This window comes from Buteo buteo, chromosome 4 (assembly GCF_964188355.1).
Source record: "Buteo buteo chromosome 4, bButBut1.hap1.1, whole genome shotgun sequence".
NCBI lineage: Eukaryota > Metazoa > Chordata > Aves > Accipitriformes > Accipitridae > Buteo > Buteo buteo.
The window spans coordinates 63,618,735-63,643,371 of NC_134174.1; the positions used below are offsets into that span (position 1 = coordinate 63,618,735).

Sequence of the window (24,637 nt, forward strand, 5' to 3'; positions counted from 1 at the left end):
AATACCTACTGTCAATATAGAAACAATTCTATGAAAGAAACGAAACTCCTTAATTTCCTTGATTTTATTCCGCTATGGCACTAAGAAATACAGGTTCTTGTTCTAACTTAGCAATTTTACATGAATATATGAACACGATATGAAAAAATCCCATCAGAGACCAACACAAGAAACAGGGACAGTCACTGAGGTAGGCACTTCTGTGCCAGAGCAGGTATGTTTCTATCAGTCTTATGGTACATAAGCATAATTTTCAGTGCAGTATAGGTGGTGTTCTTATGAGTGTAGGCTAGCAAGATGTGTCTGAAACTCTTCACTACAAAATAAGAGCAGGCGTTAAGTACTTCCACTACTTTGTTTCAGAGTGATTTTTCCTTACAAGGCACTGGGGAGCTGTGCTGTGAGGCTTCTGAGGACCAGCAAAATATAATATTTCAGCTCTGCTTTTTAATAAAGTGCTGCTTCAAGTGGAAGGTTCGACTAATGGTCTTCAGAGGTCCCTTCTGACCAACACTGGTATATCTACACTTTGATTTCTGAAAGACTCGTTTTAAAAGAGCAAGACATTAAAATTGGAATCAATTATTCAGTAAATCTTTCTTTTGTCAAGGGTGCTATTTCTCATAAGCCAGGCCAGGCCAGAATTCATATAAGCCACTTTTTCCCTGAGACAGAGTGATTGCATATCCTATTTTAAAGTGACTTATGTCAGCAACAAAATCTGCCAAGAAGTCACAACCATCTGACTCTAAGGGTTGCTCCAACCTTTTTGATATGATAGCTGATGCAACCTTCTCTTGAACAAATTGGACTGTAAGAAGAGGACATGTAAAGCATAAAGCAAAAATTGGGCTTTGCATAATGGAGTACTGTCCACATAAATTCATCCTATTATCACAATGGTTGGGGATTATTTTTCACCTAATTTCCATCTCAGGGAACTTTGCATGCTTTTATGTGTACTTATCTAGTATTTTAATTATGTGATTCCAAAGTGCTCTCCAGTCATAAAATGCTCCACAGGGCCAGGTCATATGCCTATGATTCGAGTTTACAAGTGGAATGGTAAATTATTTGCAGTATCAGTAGTATAACCCAGTGATGCTGATTCCCAGTCCTTCCTGAATCCTTTTCCCATAGGCATTATACTGCTGTGGCAGGACATAATTTTTTATTTTATCTTCCATAAGCTGACTCCAAATACATTGAACAAAACTGAAGGATACATGGCTACTTAAAATGACATACTCCAACTGAGAATCAAACCTGTGACCACAGCTGTTCTTGTTAGCTTTAAATTGCATTTGCCTGTGGATGCTGTGATTGATTAAGAGTAGGGTAGTAGCATCTATTTTTAAGATAGTTAGCAAATTTATATAGAGTCTGTATTTATCTTTTTCACTATAATTAACATCGAGGCTTGAGGCAAATCAAATCAGCCAAGCAGAACAATTGCATGCATAATGCACCGGTTGGTCTCAGACACCTCATTTCAAACCCTTTTAGTTGAGCAGGAAAGTTATCTGGGGACTTGCTCATGTTTGTTTCTCATTTTTAGGGGTTGGGGTTTTTATGGCACATTCAGAGCTATTGCTTCTGTAAAGAAGTAAGCATGGCTGAGTGGGGAAAAATAGAATGCCAGGCTTTTTTCCTGTTGTCTGTGTGAACCTTTTTCTTCACATTGCTTATTCATTGCCTTTTTGGAAAACATTGAAAAAATCTCCCTCAAGTTTTAAAGTATGTTTGGACAACAGATGCCTAGAAAAAAACCAACGGTAAGCAGCACAAAAACAAAAGTCTTGTGAAGGAGGCATTTTTTCTTAATTAAAACAATAAATTGGGAGGCTATGGCCCAAACTTTCTGACGAAGTATCTACAGCCTTAAGGATGTGCTAGCATCTGTTGGCCTGAAATTTGAAAAGCCTACCATTTCTCAGGTGGATCTGGATGCTTAAGTTCAATTTGCACATTATTTATAATGAGGCAGGATTAAATTAAATAACCTCACAAAACCTGAGCATAGGACATGAACCAAGATCATCATTCTGAACACTCAGAACCTGCTGGAAGAAAAGCAGCAAGCAAAGTGGGTTAAGTAGGATGAATGTTGCAATTTCTGGTTAGCTAGCAAGTATTTGCAGTTCTGTGGTGTTGCTATGCCTTGACAGGCACTTCTGCTACTACTTGGTAGATATATATGCACGAGAGAAGAAAGAATGGGGTGGATGAAAAGGTTAAGGAATGTGGAGATGGGCAAAGAGACTGAGATTAAAAAGTAAGGTTGCATCAAATCGTCATAGGTTGTGAATAGGAAGAGATCACATTACCTCATTCCTGTCTTGGCCAACCTGTTCTTAAACAAACACTAGTGGTGGATATTGCCCAGCTAATTTCAGTGAGGAGCCTATTCCCATGCTTATCAGATTCTTTGTTTCTGTCTAATTCATTCCTCCTGCAATTATGCTCACTACTTCTTGTCTTATCTGGGGTAAGACGTGGGATTGTTTAGCCTCTAAAAGAAAAGGCTCAGGGGGGATCTCATCAATGTGTATAAATGCCTGATGGGAGGAAGAAAAGAAGATGGGGCCAGACTCTTCTGAGTAGTGTCCAGTGACAAGACAAGAGGAAATGGGCACAAACTGAAATGCAGGAAATTCCACTCAAAGATAAGAAAAAACTTTTTCATTGTGAGGGTGGTCAAACACTGGCACAGGTTGCCCAGAGTGGCTGTGGAGTCACCATCTTTGGAGATACTCATAACCCCACTGGACATGGTCCTGGGCAACCTGCTCTAGCTGACCTTGCTGTGAGCAGAGAGGTTGGACCACAGGTACCTTTCAACCTCAACCATTCTATGATTCAGTGGCAGTGGACAAAGAAACCAGTTATTCTTGTCCTCTTTCCAGCATTTTGTATATATTTCAAGACTATTTTCCTGTTTCCCATGAGAAACTAGTCTAAAGAATCCTAATTCTTCAAATCATAAATCACAGCTTCTAAAATTTGGAATATCCTTGATTTCCTTTGGCCTGTTTTCAGTTGATAATTCTTGAAATGGTTGTATCAAACTGAATATAGTATTCCCATTGAGGTCTTACTCATAGTAGAGTGAAAGGATTACTACATAGGTCTCACACATAATGCTCCTGTGTATTCATTTTAGTAAAACTGGATTTTTTTTAACTTTTTTTTGTTACTGGTTGGTTGATCAATTTATGATCTAGGATTACCCCAGAACTCCTGATTAACCAGCTGTTCCTGAGCTTGTATTTATACAGATGATCATTCCTCTTGGAAATTTTTCTCTTACCAGTCATTTCATCCATTTCAGATAATTTACTCAACTTGCCACAATAATCTCATAATGGAATCCTGATACTCAGTAGGCTTTCAGGCCCTTCTAGCTTGATAATTTACTAAGTACACTTGTTATTCCATTATTCGGGTCATCTGTAAAGATATAGGATAGTACCAAACTCATGAGTTAACCATTAGTAACCACTCTATAGGAGAAACTTCCGAACTATTTGGGACTGTGAAGGTGTCGTAACTGGACCATATTTCCTTAAGTAGGTATGGGAAAATCACAAGAGACAGCATCAAAGGTCATATTAAGTGTAGATATACACTATCGCCCAGGGCTGCTAGACTGTCATAAGAAGAAATGGCATAGATTCAATCTTAAATTTATTATGTTAACTGTTTCTTAACACTTTGCTGTCTTGCAGGTACTTGAAAGTACATACTTGATAATATTTTTCTATTCTTTCTTCATTTAAGAAAAGGCTCTGACTGATCTAAAATTCCCTGAGTCTTCCTTCGTCCCTTTTTTAAGGCTCAGGATAGTGGCACAGATTCATCAATATATATAAAGCTATAACCTCCCCTTGATTTTGCAGACATTGGAAAACAACAGTAAATTAGAAGCCCAAATACTTCTGTTTTCTGGGGCCTTGCTCATGCCCTGTTAGTTTTCAAAGATCAGTACTTACTTCTCCAATGTTGTCATGTCTCCACCTGGTCCTACTGGATCGATGACATAGTGTAGACTCCTGCAACAACAACACATGATTGTAATTTTTCCCCTCAGTAATTACTCAGATCTATTTCCTCCTACATTCTGTATGGTGTAATGGTGTATATGGCAGGCTTATGATGCCTTAATAAAAGAAATGGTGCATTGCAATTCTTTGTGTGCCTCGTCCCCAAAGAGGTAATTGACTATTTATAAGTAGTGTCTAGGACATTTTAAAATTTTGTTCAGGAATGGCTTTGACCTTTTCTCAGACACATCTTCTGGTAAAGCTGAGTCATCTGTGTAGCTACATATCAGTCATAGTGTTATAGCTCTCTGATTTATCACACATAGTCATAGATCTAGAGTATAAAGCTATTACAGATATGCAGGATATATATTGTTCAAATATATATATATATATATGTTGTAGCATAATTAAAATGTCAAACAAAGTGAAAAGCGTGTTAGTAATTGCCAAGTTTTACACGTGTCTCTGATTCCACCTTGGCTTCTCACTGGCATTCCCCTTCACAAATGCAAAACCTGACTGACTCCAACAACAATACAGAACTGATTTGTCTGAGGTATAGTCTTACATAATTTTTTTTCTTATTATTTCCATAAAATATAGAGCTTCCTTTTATTCATCTGCATATAAATATGAGCATAAACTCTTTCACCATAGCAGTTTAAAACATTTTACACATATCAATATAGTCAGGCTATAATACCTCTGCACAGTAGGGAAATGCTACCTTTAGTCATATATGTAAAAGCGAGGTACAGAAAGCTTAAGTTATTTATCCAAGGCCAGGCAGATAGGACACGGATTCAGATTTTCTGATTTTGAGCCCTCTTTTTCAGTCTCATGTCTATCTTCTTTCCCAAGGTTTTACAATGACCTACATATCATTGCACAAGAAATGCAAAGCCAGCAATAAACACTTTTAGCCTGTATATAGCAATGATCATCTATCCTAGTTATTCAAGTATAGAACATACAATCTCACAGGAAAATAAAGTTCTTTTAATCTTCTGGTTTAGCCCTTTGAGAGTCAAAAGAATTCTAATTACCGGTACAGTACTTAACTGAGCATCAAGAGCTTGAGGACTGCAAATTCTATACAGGACTTTTTTATGCACATGCCACAGATGAAGGAAAAGCTGATAGTGTTTTTTGACCTAAATTATTGCCTAGCAGCTAGAGATGCAGCTCTCGGGAGAAAAGGATTCAGTGTCACTCTTAGAACTTCATACATCCCATCTCTCCTCTTACTGCTGTGTTTATCTGCAGTATAACTGCAGCTTTACGTAGAGGTTGAGGTTCTGTAAACATGAGTTCTATTAGAGAGCGATGGGTGTGTATGTCAACAAGGTTTTATTATGGCTCTATATGTCTGCTAGAGTAGCTTCACTAGCAGTGTTAAAAATAATCACCTCTTTAGCCAGCATATCTGTGCTGGTCAATCTGGTTGAGATACAGCAAGGCTTACAGAAGATCACTCTTACTGTTCCAGCTCATGTCATTTGGGAAGGTGATGTAACAGTCACTGGAAAAGCTCCTTTGGATGGCACCCTCTGTGTCTCATCACAGGGCTCTGCTGCTCTAAGTATGGATGAGCACATGAACTGGATTCCTTACAGTTGAAACAAAACCAGAAGATGCACTGCAGGACTGCATCTGATCTGCTCTAGTTGCTAAGGGGTCTGTAGGACAAAACTAGATCTAATCTTAAATAAAGCTCCTGCAATGTGTATAGTGCAGAAGCTGGATCCTCAGCACCAGCTGTTTTGCTCTCCAAATCCTTTCCTATTGTACTGCGCTACTTGCTTATGTAGGCATGGTTGGCACTGGCGCATTTGCAGTAGAGACATGATCTGATTCTGCATTGCTTGGCAACTCAGAATGAATTGCCAAGTGAGTGACACTAAGGTAAAGCCTGACCCTAAAAGATTAGGCTGCTTCTGTTCAATAAGGGCCAGGTACTGTTACTCTGGTTACTGTTATTTGGAGTCCAGTTTCATAAATGATATTTTAGTAGGTTATTCTGCATCTGCATTAGTTCTCTGAATTCAGTTCACAATATGGTGCACAAATGCTTGTGGCTATAGAGTGCAGGCATGGTACAGGAATAGAAACACACAGCTGGGAAGAAGGAAATGATTATTTAAGCTGGCTTTAGCAGTATTGTTGCTAAGTGTCACAGCATGTCAAACCTTACTCTGAAAATTTCCCTCTGGAACATCTTCTGGGGTAAGGAAAGGAGAATTTGACCCCAAATTAATTTATTGCGTAGACTTGTGCTGCAACTATACAAGTACATATGCTATTTTAAAAGCATGTAAATCACAATATAGAAAATGAAGTAAACTAGAGTGATAGAATATAAATATTTTGTATCAAAATGTAAGAATCGAATGGAGTACTAAAGTATGTTTTCCATCACAACTTGGTAATGCTTAAATCCTGGGGTGCTGAGACTACTGGCTCCCAGGCTGATCAATAATGTCTCATTATCTTATGTTCTATCCCTTAAACATCTCATTCTGTTATTGTTCCTTATCTTTTGTAATGGTTCTAAATCTCTGGAATCTGAATAGACATTATGCTCCGGCATTGTACAGTACCTAGCACAGTGGGGGTCCTTATCCATAACTAGAGTTCCCAGGCACAACAGTAATGTAAATGATGCATAACAATTAATAAATACTGTATAAAATAATAAGTGCCATGAGAAAGGAGAGCAAGAGGAAAGTGATTTAAAAAAAAAAACAGGGAAGATTAGACTTTTCCTGCATTTATTTCCATCACATTCAACTGACAGAGATTTTGCACTGAATAACTAATACATTTCTTTTTCATAGGACAGCCAAAACCAGGGTGAAAAGTGACAAAAAGAAATGTGTAACACTTGAGTACTTGGCAACCATTACTGTTCTTCAGGCGTGATTTGATGCTCAGCCTCAACAGTATTCACAGCACATAAAGTTAGTTATGCAAAGAATGGAATACATTTATTTTGCTATTTTACTATCAAATTGCTGCAATACTAAGAAACTGAGAAGTCATATTCATAGAGACAGAAAGTATCATAAATCTTGAGGGAAAAGCTAGATTCAGTGAAGCCTAATAACATTACAAAGATAACTGGATGGGTTTTTTTTCTATAATATTAAAATAGAGAACAATCAGGGAAAATAAAGCAACTTCCAAGAAAGCTACTTACAAAATTGATTCAAATTGGCTAAATGGTATCAGAAAAAACAGACTTTTAAATTTTTTTTTTTTCTAAAAGACATATTAAATTCCAGTGAACCTAAGATTTTACTTTTAAGCCTTTCTAAAAGCAAAAGTCTTGGGTTTTTTTCCGAAATGTGAACTATTTTGCTCTTAAAGAAACCAACCTAAATTAAAAGTAAAGGAAGGGAGGTAAGCTCTTCCAAAGGGTAATAAAACCATTAACTTGCTCACACTGTTTTAAAATCTTATTTTGCTGAATATATCTACAATGAGTTGCTAATGGATTTCCATCCCATTTTTTATTAAATTTATTCTGCTCCACTCCCAAGACACAGAGTTAAATACTGGTTTGTAGCTAGAACCACCAATAAGACAAAGTTGTCTTTGAAACATTTCCAAGGAAGCCCAAATTGGGACCTCATGCTGCCCTAATAAAGAGACATATGGTTGTGAGGAAGCCTGTTCTAGAAACACCTACACTGAAACTTTCTTTGATCAAACGTAGGTCTAGAAAGGAAAGTCACTTGTAAGGCAAATATGCAAAAGCCCACACTTGGGTAAAATGACTCTGTTGTGTAGATTTCCTTGATGCTTTCTGGCAAATGGGATTAATGCTTAATCAGCCTTTAATCAATGAAAAGACTGAAATGGGGCTGTGGAGCAAAAATTACAATCTACTTGGTGAAGGACTTTCTGTGTCTGAACTGGTCTACTCTGTACACATGCAAAACCACTGGAAAAGCAGCATGCCTAGGTGATCAGATGAGGAAAAGGAAGTAGAATCTGTTTTAAATTAGCTGTGAATTTTATCACAATGGCAACAAAGAGCAGCCTGGCATTTACCTTACAGAAATTACAAATTAAATGTGGCCTTGGTATACTATAAATAGTATTTTAACTGGTGAAGGCAGACCAACAACACAGTAAGGAATCTTTGCATGTGTGAATTGCACTAGCTTGGTAGTCTACAAAGTGAAATTTGTAGTTGTAGAATAAAAGAATAGCAGGCAGTCAAAACATTCTCATTTATTTTTGCAAATGGTCTCATTGATTTGATCTTAACAGTAAGTGCAACAGAGGGAAATCAATACATTACCCATAAGCCATATAGTATATTGCAGATGTTAACCACATACACATTGCTTTGAAGGGAAAATGTTATTGTTTTCCTATGTGCTCAGTGAAGCTCAGTGAAGTCAATGGAAATATTCCCGTTGGCAAGTAAGAGGTTTTCATGGGGAAGGAGGAAATACCAGAGTCCCTCTTCCTTGAGAGATAACAACTACAGCTGCCATATGAAAAAGTTATTGCAGTGGAAAGCAAGCTAAAAATAAATTCAGGCAAAAATTCTTATGCTGAACTGCTTTCCCTGTTTTTAAGAAAATTTTTCATTTTCTTGCCAAAAGCTAATATTCATGCCAGTGGTTTTGTATTTTTCTGTTATAAACCACAACAAACAAGTATTTGTTTTGGAGTATTTAATATTGAAAGTACATTTACAGGTACTTCAGAAGAGTTTTGGTGGGAACTGTTGGCTGTCACAAACAAATGTCTTTTTATCTGCCATATTGCCAATCAGCAGAGTCTATTGTGTTACTTTTGTTCTGAGGAGGTTCCTTCTCAGGCTTTTCAGACTGTCTGTTTAATGCATAATACAACCTCTCTAGAAAGAAAGCACACAAAAGCCTTTTCAAAAAAATATTTCAGAAGAGGAAGGTTACTTGAGAGCCCTTCTTGCATCATAGTTTATTAACCATCTCACACAGTTGGGGAGCTATCAGGTTAGCAAATATGTGATGAAGGATTAGGTAAATTAAAGAAAGGCTTCTATAGTTAATTTGGCATCAAAAAGATGACCAAAGAAAACTTAAGGCCACTGCTGAGTGGGGTGGGCAACCCTGTGATGAAGGATGTAGGAAAGGCCAATGCCTTTTTTGCCTCAGATTTTACTGGAGGATCTGCTTTCAGGCCTCCCATGCCTCTGTGTCTAACAGCAAAGTTGGAGTACAGAAGTCCTACCAGCAGTAGAAGAAGGAGTTAGGGACTACTTAAATCAGCTGACATACGAAAAGTCCATGGGACCTGATGGGATGCATCCAGAACTGCTGAGGGAGCTGGCTGATGTCACTGCAAGACTGCTTTTTATCATCTATCATAGCACTTGACAATCCCATGAAGAACTAGATTGAATATACCTTGAATAAATAATAAGGCAGAAAAGCTTATTTCCACTTGTTGGATAGCTAAATAAGTGATGGCTCAACCTGTCAGTTGAAAGCAAAGCAGCAAATGCCCATAGTGTAAAGTTTCCACCAACTGCACCTATGAACTGGTATCTCTAATAGCAAAAGAGGAATGAGCTGACTATAATGATATCATGCAGGCAAGTAGGAGTGCTTCAAATACGTTGTAGGTGTATTCACTGCCAAAGGTTTTCCTGATAAGTGTCTGGAAGCTACCAGGAGCCTGAAAGCCAAACAAATGAACAAATATTCCACTACTTCTTAATCACAGACATTTAGAACTAAAGATCCTCACACTCTCTACAGTGTCGTTTCCAAAATTGGTATCATTCATCCCAGGAAGAGTTATGTATTTGTCCAATCTATCCAGTCAATTGTACTTCCAAGTATGGAGTGTTGCTAAATCATACCACTTCCCATTAATCAACATTTAAACTTGAAATCAAGCTGCGGGCAATCAGGTAATACTGAGAGTGCATGACTTATTGTCAGCCTATAGATTTCCTTACCATGAGCTATTGACAATGAATTACAAAAAAGCAAAATTACATTTCCAATTTTTTTTCTGTGCTAACTAAAGCTGACAGGCTCATGAAAACACTGCTCTGCTGTGAATCTATGGAAAACACACTGAATGTAAACAGAAAACTACCCAAGGGAAAAAAAGCCTTGATCAAAGTGTGAACAAGGGCAAAACAAAGTCTGTCCTTGAAATCCCTGCAGGGAGCTTTGAATTATTTTAATGGCAAACCTATGCATTGCACTACAACACTGAACTATTTGGGAAATGCATGCAGAACAGAGATGATATTGCAAGTGGCAGTGATAAGTATTTAGCAAATGATAGTGCTGACTGCCCAGAAATAGAGGAAAGAGATGGGAGCAAAAATAAAGGCTTATGTTTTGACCCACTGATATGTTCACTTTCTAGTCTTAAACCAGAAAAGTTCTGAAACATATCCTCATCTCAAAAGATGTTAATGTCTGATGAAACATATTTAATTTACACATCTAAAGTCATGCATACACTTAAATGCTTTTCTAGACTGGATGCTCAGTACCTTCCAAAATCAAGCTCTTGCCTGTGTCTTGAATGTTAACATTTAATAAGGAGATTTCTCATTTCTTGAAGTCCTTTAGTCACATGTTTTGTAGCATAACTCTTATGAGTAATACACTAAAGGAGAAACATTGTATGAGAGAGAAAACAATCTTTTCAAAGAATGGTTTGAAAGTAGCACTATTCAATGGTAGGTAGTTTAATAATAATTGGTAAGTCTTTTTATTTGTGAGTTGAAGAGGCTAATGTCCCCAGTAGCCCATCCCTGGGATGCCAGGTGCCCACCAAAGCTGTTCTATCACTCCCCTCCTCAGCTGGACAGGGGAGAGAAAATATAGCAAAAGGCTCATGGGTCGAGATAAGGACAGGGAGAAATCACTCACCAATTACAGTCAAAGGCAAAACAGACTGAACTTGAGAAAATTAATTTAATTTTATTACCAATCAAATCAGAGTAGGATAATGAGAAATGAAACCAAATGTTAAAATACCTTTCCCCCATCCCTCCCTTCTTCCCAGGCTCAACTTCAATCCCAGTTTTCTCTACCTCTTCTCCCCCAGCAGCACAGGGGGATGGGGAATGGGGGTTACGGTCAGTTCATCACACGTTGTCTCTGCCGCTCCTTCCTCCTCAGTGGGAGGACTCCTCAGTCTTCCCCTGCTCCAGCGTGGGGTCCCTCCCACGGGAGGCAGTCTTCCACAAACTTCTCCAACATGAGTCCTTCCCACGGGCTGCAGTTCTTCACAAACTGCTCCAGCGTGGGTCACTCCCACGGCGTGCAGTCCTTCAGGCACAGGCTGCTCCAGCGTGGGTCCCCCGTAGGGTCACAAGTCCTGCCAGCAAACCTGCTCCAGCGTGGGCTCCTCTCTCCGCGGGGCCACAGGTCCTGCCAGGAGCCTGCTCCAGCGTGGGCTTCCCACGGGGTCACAGCCTCTTTTGGGCATCCCCCTGCTCTGGCGTGGGGTCCTCTCCGGGCTGCAGGTGGAGATCTGCTCCACCATGGACCTCCCTCGGCTGCAGGGGACAGCCTGCCTCACCATGGTCTTCCTCATGGGCTGCAGGGCAATCTCTGCTCCGGCGCCTGGAGCACCACCTCCCCCTCCTTCTTCACTGACCTTGGTGTCTGCAGAGTTGTTTCTCTCACATGTTCTCACTCCTCTCTCCGGCTGCAGTTTCTGTGCTGCCGCAACTTTTTTTTTCCCTTCTCAAATCTGTTATCACAGAGGTGCTACCACTGTCGCTGATGGGCTCGGCCTTGGCTAGTGGTGGGTCCTTCTTGGAGCCAGCTGACATTGACTCCGTCAGACATAGGGGAAGCTTCTAGCAGCTTCTCACAGAAGCCACCCCTGTAGCCCCTCCGCTACCAAAACCTTGCACGCAAGGCTGATACAAAGGTAGTGCTGTTCAATGGTAGGTAGTTTAATAATAACTGGTGAATCTTTTTATTTGTGAGTTGAAGAGACTAACCTCCCCAGTAGTCCATCCCTCTCTGTCAGCAGAGGCTTCAGTGCTCCCAGCTAGAGTGCATCCAAAGGAACTCTTGATTTGACATGACAAAGGGAAGCAGAAACCTCTGGCAGGGGAGGGAAATTCCTAAAATGGATGTGCCACTGACAGAACAGACCCATTCTGGAAATCTCTGCCCTCAGCTGCTAGTTCACACACCCCAGCTAGAGATTCTCACTCTCCTGTTGTGTGACAAATCCCAAGTCAATTGTTCATGGAGCCACTCTAACTGAGTGGGTGGAGTCCATAGCAAGGCGCAGGACATCTTTCTTACTGGCATTTTCATATTGATTATAATTTGTTCTTACAAGACAATATTAATCATCTTAGTTAAAATCTTTATGGGTGTGTCAGATAATTAAGTCAATGTATATATAAAAGTCAAATGCTTACATTTACACAGTGAAATGAAGGAATGGTAGCACTGCCTGAGGCGTTCATTTGCACTGTCCAGAAAATGACGACAAAATATTTCAGGCAGGCAGGTGTGCACAACTGAAAGCTAAAAGAGATCCTTCGACCTAAGGAGGGTTAACTTGTCAAAAATCTGTCTCACCTCCCATCTTAGCAAATCTCGGCCCCAAATAATTCTGAAATTTCTCTTTTCCTTAAGGCTTCACACATTTCTCTGTGAAAAGAGGAATGCTGCAGCTACTGCCACTAAGATGCCTGCTGCTTGTAACGCTTTATCTAACTACTGTCCCTCTGCCCTGCTCCTACTGCAAGGCAGGGAAGAGACAGAGGAGAGCAAAACTCAAGAATCACTTTTAGCTGTCAATTGCCAGCTTTCTTGCAGGGTCACAGAGTGACCTCTCTCCAGAAGAAAGTGCAGCAAGGATTTTACTGAGCTGAGCATTTGAAAAACCTGAGGCTTTTACTGCTTCTCACCCTTCCCTTTAGGCAGCTAAAACTGAAAGAAAGACACAACTTTCTTTGCACACCAGGAGCTTTCAAGAGAGACACAAAACATGTCCTATTGCAATCACAGCTCTGCTGTCCATTCATTCTACCTGAAATTTCACAATGCCTTCTCTACTTGGGCTCGGCTTCATTTTATGGCACTATAAATGTATTTCATTCATGAGTGAGAAAACAGCACTACGTTGTTCTGCTAGGAAACAAGCCGCGGACCAATCCATGCCTGTACTGCATTTCTGCCTATGTTTGATATGCCTTTGAAAATATGTGACATTGTGCTTATGGGAAAATCAAGGAGAAAATAATTCAAAAGAGATACGTTTATTAAAATGCTGAGAAACCATTTAAACCCCTCTCTTGCCCAGTACCTGCAGGAGTGATCTGAATTACTAGCATTACTAGCATTCTGCCTATGGCATTGCTGCTACATACAAGAATTAGGCAGGACAGTGCTACACTGGAAGCTGTAGGCCATTCACAAGGCATAGCATTTTCAAAATTGGGATCTGTAGCCAGGAAAGAATAGTGCATCCTTTTGCATAGCTGCCCTGGGGAAAATGTTAAGAGATACTAGCATCTATTATCAAATCAAATAGAGTTCAGTTCAACTCATAGTGTTCCTATACTATTTAATTGTACTTAAAAGAAAAAAGCAACATCAGAGGTCAGACCTTATATTTGAAACAAAAATCTTAACCTGCATTCAAAATAATATAAAGGCTGTCTAGAGACATTTTAAAAAACCAAGATCATTCTTTCAATAAAGAAGCGTAGATGGAAATAAATAAAAAGATGAGAAAATTGGTTTTCCAGTACTATGTAAAACTACTTACTTGCATGCACTGTTAATTTTCAAGATATACTGAAGATGTTCTTTCAACAAACTGAGCTGCTCCCAAATGGCTGTATGCACGATGGGATGCTTTTTGTCTATGTCCATTTCCGCTTCAATTTTATAGGGAGTGGGACTTTGGCTTCTGCAAACAAACAAAAGCTCTGGAAACCTGTGGCCGGTAAGGCTGGGAAGGGTCTGCAGCAGTGAGGAGTGTGCTGGTACGTTTTCCAGCGTTGCCTGGAGAGGAGAGAGAGAGGCTATAATTACTCTTATATCAGGAGGTGCTCCTTTCTGTATAAATATGTAAAATCGTCATGAGTCCTGCGCTATTTCCTTCACCACTGGCTGATACACTGTATCAACTCCTGCCTGTTTCCACCAATTATTAAAGTTGCTCCCTCTCGGGAATAGCTGAAAAAGCTTGGAGGGCCACAGGCTGGGTTGTTAACACCTCGTCTCTGGTGGCTGGCCATAACCTCCTGCGGCTTGTGCTGCTGAAGCCTTCCAGGCCCTGCGAGGGTCCGGCGTCCCTCCAGTCACCAAGAGTCGGCGACGACGGGCCGGCCAGAGCCGGGGCCAACCCGGAGCCAGGCCGGGCTGCCCCTCATCCCCGGCGGGAGAGCGCCGAGGCCGGGCAGCGCCGGCGCTGAGGGGCGGAGGGGCGCGCGCCCCTCCCTCAGACCCAGCCGGGCCCCGGGAGAGGGGCTGGGGGGGGGGGGGGGGGGGGTTTCATCGCCCGTTATCGCCGCCGCGGAGGGCAGGGCGTCCCGCTGCCTGCCTACCGACCGACCCTCCCGGCCGCGACACCTCAGCCCGGTCCCCTCCCCGCTCCTCACTGTCTCTGCGGGCCTCGGGCCGCCTCCCTCCCTCGGCGGGTTGGCTGAGGAGACCGGCCAGGGACCGGCGGGCGGGAGCGGGTAAGCGGAGCCCCGCCCCTTCGCCCTCCGCTAAGCCCCGCCCAGCGCCGCGCTGCGCCTTTAAGAGCGCGGCGAGGGGCTGATTGGCAGCGTCACGTGCGGCGGCGGCAGCAGCAACAGCGGGGCCGGAACCCGAGCCCGAGCTCGCGCCCGGCTGAGGAAGCGCTCTCTCGCCGGGACCCGCCGGGCTCCCTGCGGCAGCGCGAGCACCCGCGTTCGCCTCACGGGAGCGCGCGCCGCGTTCCCCCCTTTCCTTCCCCTCCCCTTTCCGCCTGGGAGCGGCGGGACCGCCCGCCCCTCCCGGTGGCGCCGGTCGTTCGTTCGTGCGGCGGCGGCGTGCGAGGATGGAGCTGTTCCAAGCCAAGGACCACTACATCCTGCAGAGCGGGGAGCGGGCGCTGTGGTGCAGCCGGAGGGACGGCAGCCTGCAGCTGAGAGCCGGTGAGCCCCCCGCCGCGGCGGGGCCGGGGCGCGCCTCCGTGCCCGTTTCCTGTGTGAGGAAGGGCGGGCCGGGACCCACCCGCCCGGGGTGCCCTGACCGGGATGGGGGGGGGGGGGGGGGGGCGGCTGACTGAGGGTTGCTGAGGGGAAGGGCGGTGGCGGGGACCACCCCGACGGCCGCCCAGAGCGCCCGGTGGCGGCGCCGAGCCCCCCGGGTGAGGGCCGGGGGCGGCAGGGCTGGTATGCCGAGGGTCTCCCTGGAGGTCCTGTGGGTCGGTCCTGTGGGGGCTGAGGCCTCCGCGGGCGGGGGTGGTGGTGTGTGTGACCGCCTCCCGCCGTCCCCGCCGCGGCGGGAGGCAGCCGGCCCGCCAGCGGCGGTGCGGGAGGTCACGCGTGTCCCGGCGCTGGCGGCCCCCAGCGAGACGCGGACCGTCTGCGGACCGGGGGGCTGCGGTTCTGGCACCCTGTGTTTGTTTTCTCCGCGAAATAAGATGAGGGCTGCCCCTGGGAGCTCCCCGTGCCGAACCGGAATAGTTCGTGGTGTTGAAATGCACCCGGTCACTCTTACGGGAGCATCGCTAAATAAGAAAGGGCCATCTTGTGTTGGTGCCAGCCTTATATAAGTGATGCTCGCCAGCGTTTCTGATAAATGGTGATTGCGTCTTCGAAAAAATGTATTCTCCTTTTTGAGGAGAAATTGAACAGGTGCCTACACTTGCAAGTTGCTCTCAGATTTTTTTTTTTTTTCCAGTAACTATAGGTAGTATAAGTGGCAATTACAGAGGGGAGCTACGTGGTTTAATATTGGCTGCGGAGAAGGTACTGGGAACAAAAATTGTAGGTGGAGTGAGTTGTGTTAACGGAAATTTTGAAACAATGGTAATTATAATATCCTATCTGGGAGGTTAGTCAGTAAAGGTGTCTATAAAATGAAATACCATCCTTAGGAATTAGATTGCTTTGAGTAATATATGTAGCTTAGAAGTAAAGGACCATAGTGTGCTGGCTTGTAAGTTAAAAATGAAGAGCTGGATGTTTCACCAAACATGTGGCTGGTTGCACAGATGTTACAGCTTTCTAAAATTGTGGTCCATGTTATACCAAAAAAGCCAGTTAAGCGTGCATATGACTGGATTTGCTATCTGTGTATGGTACGTTTCATGAGCTTTTTCTAAAAGGCTGGAAAAACTTTATACGTAAACATAAAATACTGTTGTTACGTGTGTTTATCCAAAGAACTGTTTTTCATACTGGTCTTGTGTTGTTTTTATACTTGAGTCATGTCTTGTCAGTGCAATTTGTTTGTTTCTCTTAGATAAAATTACACTCTGCCTCAAATTAACATGACTTATTCTTGTCTAGCAGCTTCACTTATCGTTGAAAGTCTAGTAATACTCTGATAATATAATTCATCTTACAAAATACTTGATGTCAAGCTAGCAAACAATACTGCTAGTCAATGAAATCCATGTTTTCATGGACCTCCCCCCCGCCCCGTTTTAGACTTGCCATAGTTATAATTATCTGCATAAGCACAAAAGCTCTTACTTGACCCAGAGTAATAAAAGCTCAAACTAGTGAACAGTAGTTCTAGGAGATTGTTGTTTGAAAGCTTTAACAGGGTTGATCACTTGTTTTCAGGCAGCCATTGCTGTGATTTTTTTTTTTTCTTGAAGTCCTTTAACTTCATGGAGGCTTTGCCAGCACCCAGCAGTCTGTCTGCATGCTGTTCAGCAGCATTTTGTCCTTGGCCTACCTTTAAATTTTCAGCCAGTATAAATGTGATCCGTGTTGTGTGTGACCTATAGATTAATGAAAGGTGATATGATATTGAAGTCTCTCAGTCTGCTTGAAACTCTGATTGTCAGTCATGCTTTCCCATTTCAATCTGTTGATAGTTTAGTTTTTCCAACCCTGTCTGTGGATCATTTTATTGAAAGTGGGCACTAGAGCTGTGAAATGAAATACCTTAGTATGTTGAAAGTAAACCCATGAAGGAAACAGTTCCCTCACAAGAAGTATTGCTTGGATCGATAGCTCTTGCTTGTATTAAGACAAAGCCGAATATCCTCAAGTTTGATTTTTATTACATTTGACCATTTATAATCAAGGCCACTGACCGGAAATGAGTAAATAGATTACTGTGTGATGAGTCACTCCCATATTAAAATAAACAAAGTCATAACTTGTGTTCATTGACATGTTTAATAGTCCGTCAAAAGGCTATAATCTAACTCTGTATCTTTACTTGGTTCTGGATGCCTTAGTTTTATTCTGTCCCACAGAGGCTGCTCTGAATTAATCTTTGTACATTCATGGATTGAAATACATAATACTGGCAAACCTTGCAAAGTATTGCTTTATATGATAGGTCTGAATCTAAATCTGATGCTAAGCTTTATAATGTTCTCCTCCCTCAACTATAAAGGCATGTTCAGAAATTTGCTAATTTTGAAAGCTGTATTTCTGACCTCTTTGAATTGTGAACAGCTTTAATTAAAAAAAGGCAGAAAAACTTGGTAAATATTTGCTATAAGCAAAGCCTGAGGTTGACCCTAGTCTGAAGGATGTCTGTCTATGTTTACAAGATATTTCTTGTGGTTTTTTTCTCTGAAGTGAAAGCACTGAGTCACCTGCAGGAAATCCATGAATCACTTGGGCATCATAGATTTTGTTAGGAATTTAGCTGTCTACACTGTACTCTTTTTCAGTGCAGTGAAAAAATGTGTAGTTCAGCCATGCTTTAAATAACTTACATCAGGTCTTGGATTGGGATTTCACTCTTGGTTTACTCTGATTATGCTCTGCTTGGCTGTTCCTGACTGGTAGTTCTGCACAGATTACGAATATTGTTTTATTGATGTTGTTGATATAAATTATGTATTTATATATGCATGTATATACACATATAGAAAAGAGCAAAAGTATTGAAGGCATTGAATTCTTTTCACCATTTTCTTATCAGCAGAAAAAGGAATGAAGTATTTTATGGGGTGAAAACTTCTATTACCATTGCGTTGGCCTTGATAATATTCTGGGCAGTAATGCCAGACTAAGATTGGGAATAGTTGCTACTAAAACTATTACTAGTCGTAGTGCTGGTTCCCACCACCCTGGAGGAAAAAAACCCCCAAACTATGAGATATTTTGAGTGATATACAGATTGGAATTTTTCTAACACAATTTTTGGTGACTTAATTTTCAAAAGACTCCATTGCCTCTGCCTGTAAGAGGAAGGTGGTGTTAAGAGGTGTCTTACCTCTGGACCTATAACTGGAGGCAAATGAGCATTTGTTTGTTTTAAACACTTTAGGAAATAAGTGTTACAGTACTAATTTTCATCTGTTGAAAATTGTTGTGAATCAGCAGCTGAAGCAATGCCTCTGAAATATTTTTCTTTTAATGAGAGACATGTTACTAAACAGTATTTTCAGAGTATCAGGGCACAGATTTCAGGTTAGGTGTCTTAGTCTGATAGTGTGAAATCTTCTCTGAACCACAAATCATAAGGCCATTTAATATTCTAGTTATGTGTGCTTGCCTTACTCCTCAAAGACATTACAGGAGTCATGTAGAAATTGCTTGTTGGAATTCCTGAGCTGCTGTTCATGATTGTAGACTGGAGGAGAAGAGTAGTTCCTTTGTTTGAAGTCTAATGCCTGTAAATGCTCAAGTGAAGACCTTGAGCTAATGAATGGTGTAAGGAGCAATGCCACTGATGCCAGTAGATGTATCGGTAGGCTTAAGGCTATAGAACAGTCCTAAGCTTGGCTCTGAGGGATGACGGCCCGAGTGTTAAATGTGCTACGGAATTAAGTATTTCAAACAAAACTGACTTCCTGAATTTCAGTAGTACGTCTTAGAAACTGCCTATCTATTCTGGAAAATGAATTCCAGAGGAGGTAGTTGTAGCTTTAGAAAAATTCTCTCCATGTTTCAAATTACTTCATAAGGAACCTCAAGCTGTTTTTTGACACTTTTTAGCTGCAATGGTTACTGAACTGTTTCTCACTCTTGCCTGCTCATTCTGTTCCCTCTTTTCCATACCCTTTCTTGGTTCTCGGCACAACATACTTGTGGTATATGTGACAAACCAGATGTCAGAACTGATTTGTATTAGCTGCAACCCAGTAAGGATGTATGCTTAAAAAATCTTGAGCGGTTAGCTCCCTGTTACTGCTTGCTCTGTCTTGCAAAAGAGAAGAGAGAAGACTAGGGGAGAGGGATAGGCTGCTGTATATCTTTCATCTGATTGAATATTACATACATTAGTCAATTTTGTAGCTTCTGACTGTGAGGCGAGATCTTAAAATGTATTTACCAGAGATAAATTTTCTACATTCATTAAATAAGTCTACTTTGTAATTCCATCCATGATTCTTTTTACAGAGCATAGCAAACCTAAACCTGAGACTGAAATGGGTTGATAGCATGCTACATCGTAACCTGGTGAGAATTAAATAAATCTTGAGGTGAGATGTTTCTTGTTTAGTTTCCTTTTGAGTCTTAGTAGCAGATGATGAGTTGGATATAACAGGAGTGTTCCTGTCTCTTTTTTTTTGCCTTCCCCTTTTCCTTATATGAAGAGGTCTGGAAATGCCACACTTGTCCCAACTCAGATGCATAGGTGTCTTAGAATTCCTGCCCACACTGAAATGACTTTAGTTTTTAAATAAATACATGAAAAACCTCTTAAGCTTGATATGCTGTTGCTTTTTTTTGTGATCTGAAGGTTATTTGCTTTGTAAAGGGAAAAAAAAGCTTCCCCTGCCCCCAAATTAAAATGAATCTAATTCAGGTGGATTTTTGTGGCTTGTATTTTGCTAGCAGAGGTTAGACTCATCTTTCATCTGATGGGTTAGTATCAACTAAATCGTGAATAAGAAATTGTGGACTAACTGCAACTAAAATGTTTAGAACAGAAGGCACTGTCAGGTAGAGGCCTTTCAATTAAGAAGGGTCTGCATCTATATCAAAGGCTTGTGGGTTTTCGATCTGTGAATACTGTTGTTTTTACTAGGTACTTTCACAGTTTAACAGTGTGGGTGATATTTCAGCTGTATGTGTAAGGAAACATTAAAACTCCAAGTGACTTCAGTTTTAAACTGTCTGAACTGCAGTAAAAGGCATTTATTTGATATGCCCCTTACGTTCTTTCAAAACAACTATTGTAGATTGGAATGTGATTTTTTTAATGGTCTTCAGTTGATACTATTAAGCATATGGGAGAGACCTTATGTTGCTGAAGTTATGCCCCAGGAGGAATTGTTTTAATGCTGTAGCTTCTTAACCTGAGTTTTTTTTTTAAGACACTTCCTGGAAGGTTTTGGATGACTTCAGGAAGTGATTTGGTGGGCAGTGGGGCATTTGCTGGTAATGAAAGAGTGAGACAGTCAACAAGAAAACACTTTCTCTTGCTTCTCTTACAAACTGCTGTGCTGCATGGCAGCTGCAACAGGAGCCTTGCGATGTCAAGGGACTCTGCAATAACTTCCACTAAATGCTTCCCTTGAACTGTGACACTTCTCAGGTGGTTGTTTAAAATTTTCTTTTAGAAGCAAATTCTTCAGTGCAATATCAAACAGGCCTCAAATACAGCTTAATTAAATATTGAATGTGCGTTTCAAACTCACTCTGTTAGGGTTGTGTATTGAGACTCAGGGCCCAGAGTTTGGCAGACTGTGCTTTTTTTCCCCTCAAATGTCTCAAAGGTTTGAGGCTACTGACAAAAGCTTTTTTGTCAGTGTTTAGAGGTTTCATGATTCATGTTTAATGTTATGAAGAGCATGGATTTTTTTAATACACATAGAGGTTTTTAGAGAATAAGATACAAATTTGGAAACGCAAAATTTACTTCTCATTAAGTGTTAAACTTGCTATAAACTTATGATTTAAAAAGTAGTTCTGCTCATTGAATGTTCTGGATTTGTTACAAAACAGCATATAGTTATACTAATGGAGAAATTTGCATGCAAACTATATCTGTATTTCTTGAAAAACCACTATCCTTGTATGGTAATCTAACTTGATCTAGGATGATTTAACTCTTTATTTAAACAAACATCAACAAACTTTCCCCAGTTTATCTTCAGTCATGATTTAGCCATATCACTTGCTCTTGCAAGAATCATTTGCAAAAATCTTAACCAGGAAGTAACACTTGTTGTAAGATAGAATATGAAAACAGAGCCCACTGAGGAGGGGTGTGCCTATGGGTATGTGCGGGTTTTTCTTCTTCCTCCATCTGTTTAAACTTTTTGTGAAGTGCTTTAATTCCTGTCTGTGGTGGTAACACTTCCAGCTGATGGTCATCAGTTCTATCAGCTGATCGTGTTCTTATTATATCCTTATTTGTTAAAATAATTGCATTGTATGTGTTGTCATAGGAAACAAAGTAATAGGATCAGAGTATCAAGAAGAGAAGAAATTGTTGGATAGATTTCTAGAGGAGGAAATTGGAGATAGTGTAAAAACCTTTTTTATGAAAGCTCTGCTTTAGTAAATGGGAATATTAATACTCAATGATCAGTTGTGTATTCTTGTTCCAAACATCTTTAATTGCTCCCCCAATGAAAGCTGGGAGAGGATTTTTTTCCTGAAAAGCTGAACCGAAATGAATGGAATTCTACTTGAACACTTAGGTTTTCCTTTTAAGGAATAAGTCTTACTTGAATAGAAGCCCTGAAACAGTGTACACTGTGTCTTTGAAAAGCTGAAACCAAGGCACTTGAACATACTTCGAGCTTGAAAACTTATGCTCTATTTTGAGTAAGGTACTAAGTCTTTATCTCTGATAAAATGTTAGGGATAGTAGACAAGATCGTACTGAGATGCTGAAGTAGATGGCATAAAAGATGCCAGTGTTGTGTGAAACAGGATTCTGAGCCAAATTTAAGAGTATATGACCTTGCCCAAGAGGTAGTTGCAAAATGTAAATGGCAGATGTGCTGGTCTGTCATTAATTGTTAACTTATGGTTTGTTTTCTCCTTGTCTGTTTCTCAGTTTAGAAAAAACCAGCAACTTTCCCACATATGGCTGATGCTTAAGTTTTTCCCTATACTGACATGTCTTCCAGTAATGTTTAAATGATATATTGCTTGTTGACATTTGATTAAATAGTCAATTTGTCCCCAACAGTTAAAAAAAAGGGGGTGGGGGAATATGTGATGTATGTGGCATGAGATCCTTTACTTTCTTTTCCTGAAACACATGTGCCAGATTTTTGAGTATAACTCCCTTACTTAGTGTTTGAAATGGTTGTTCCCAATTGTCCTGGCTTCAACTGGGATAGAGTTAATTGTCTTCCTAGTAGCTGGTATAGTGCTATGTTTCTGAGTTAGGTATGAGAAGAATGTTGATAACACCCTGATGTTTTCAGTTGTTGCTAGGTAGTATTTAGACCAAGGCAAGGATTTTTCAGCTTCTTGTGCCCAGCCAGCAAGAAGGCTGGAGGGGACACAGCCAGGACAGCTGACCCAAACTGGCCAAAGGGCTATTCCATACCATGTGACGTCATGCCCAGTATATAAACTGGGTGGAGTTGGCCTGGGGGGGATCAATGCTTGGGAACTGGCTGGGCATTGGTCTGTGAGTGGTGAATAATTGCATTGTGCATCACTTGTTCTGTATATTCCAATCCTTTTATTATTACTATTGTCATTAGTGTTAGCATTATTAGTTTCTTCCTTTCTGTTCTGTTAAATTGTTCTTATCTCAACCCATGAGTTTTACTTTTTTTTTCCTGATTCTCTCCCCCATCCCACTGGGTGCGGGGGAAGTGAGTGAGCAGCTGTGTGGTGCTTAGTTGCTGGCTGGGGTTAAACCATGACACCAATCCATAATTTGTTTTCTGCTTTGAGTTTGATTAGTTGAGCAGTCAGAGAAGAAAGTTAATTATGGAGTAAGAAGAAAAGGTGACAGTGAGGGAAAACTTTACCTTCGTTAGACTTGGCTCACCACAGCTATACCAGTATTTCTCTCATGGCTCTTAAGAAGCATTAACATAAATCAGTTCAGTGATAAATAAAACTGTTTCATAATTGTGAAATCCTTCTGCTCAATGTTTGTATTTAAATCTTTTGAGGATGGGATAGCTTTCTTGCATTCTTTTTTGAGTATAGCTGTAGAACAAACTTTTTAAAAGAGCTTATCTTCAGAATGCATGAACACAGTGTTTAAACTGTCAGTTTTGTGAGTAGGTATGAGTAAAATCTTTCTCCTGCCTTTCTGATAATTTCCCTCTTACAAAGTAAATAGGGTTAAAAAAAATAAATGCAGACACCCTACTGCTTTCCTAGCTTTAAGGATATACCCACAAACAACTTGAGCTTTGTTGAAATATCAGCTGAAAATGGGAATGTGTGTTAGTCTGTAATAATATTAACTAATCCAGTGGTGTTAGTTTTGGAAGGATAAAAGATATTTCCTTACCTGTATGACTTCTGAGAAAGTATGTGTTTACAAGCAGAGTTCAGCAGTGTAGAAGAAGAATAAAGGGAAATTCTAAAGTAAAAAAAAAACCAAACCAAAACCCCGAACCAAACACTGAGCTTCAGTGGCTTGGTGCCTATTTGCATTTTAAAAGTCTCTGCTGGTCACTTACCTGAATGGTATTTACAGGTTTGTGGAACGGGTGAGGAGGTGATTCTAATTTTAAGAGGTTGAAATGCATCTAAGGTGCCACACATTTAGCCAGCTACAGCAGTGGTCTCTAAAGTGTGGTGTAAACACCTTGGGGTGCACAAGACAATCCATTGGGGTGTGGGAAGGAAATATTTTGTACCATCAATGAAGATAAAATAAACAATATTTTAAAATTATTTCATACATTTAAAATTTCTATTTTTGTGTATCTTTTGTAATGTATGTGATATTAGTACAGTAGAACATGTGTATAACTTCATAAATGTACATATATTTGGGGTGTATGCTAAAATTTTTTTACTAATGTGGTATGTGATAAAGTTTGGAGACCACTTATCTACATGGGCAAATTCTGTCTACAGGGAAGATGTTTCACCTGGTAAAAACCCGGTAACCGCAGTTTGTTACCACTTCTAGTACAGGAGTTCTTTGTGCAGTTACTTGTAATACTGGATACTCTCCAGACAACTGAACATTTTCCGTATGTTTTTAAGTTTCCTGAGCAATGCCTGGTGACTCAGGGGATTTTGACTGCAAGAGAATACAAAGAAGTGTTCTTTATCAAAATGAGTATTAAGGATTCATTTTTGTTAGGTACTTTCTCTGGGACTTGCATCCTGCTTTTGCAGCAATAGTACAAACTTGTATACTCTCATCCCTATTGCTTTAAATCTGTTACTATACAACCTGAATTGTACTTGAACTGTTCCTGTTCATCTGGTCTAACTTTGAAATACTGAAGGAAAGCATCCAAAGAAACTAAATCACTGTTTCATTTTCCTAGACACAAGTGGGTAGATGCGTACTTTGTAG

At 40.8% G+C, this 24,637-nt stretch overlaps 1 protein-coding gene across 2 annotated transcripts in view; it reads left to right on the forward strand.

Moving 5' to 3' along the window:
• The first annotated feature begins 14,877 nt into the window (after positions 1-14,877).
• The window catches only part of INPP5F (inositol polyphosphate-5-phosphatase F), a 46,562-nt gene continuing 36,802 nt past the window's right edge, over positions 14,878-24,637 (forward strand). Inside the window, exon 1 of one of the 2 annotated variants that reach the window (XM_075026513.1) lies at positions 14,878-15,180. In XM_075026513.1, the coding sequence (XP_074882614.1) occupies positions 15,084-15,180 (97 nt within the window). In that variant the 5' untranslated portion in view covers positions 14,878-15,083. The remainder of the gene's footprint in view (positions 15,181-24,637) is intronic. The other variant, XM_075026511.1, reaches the window with a different exon arrangement.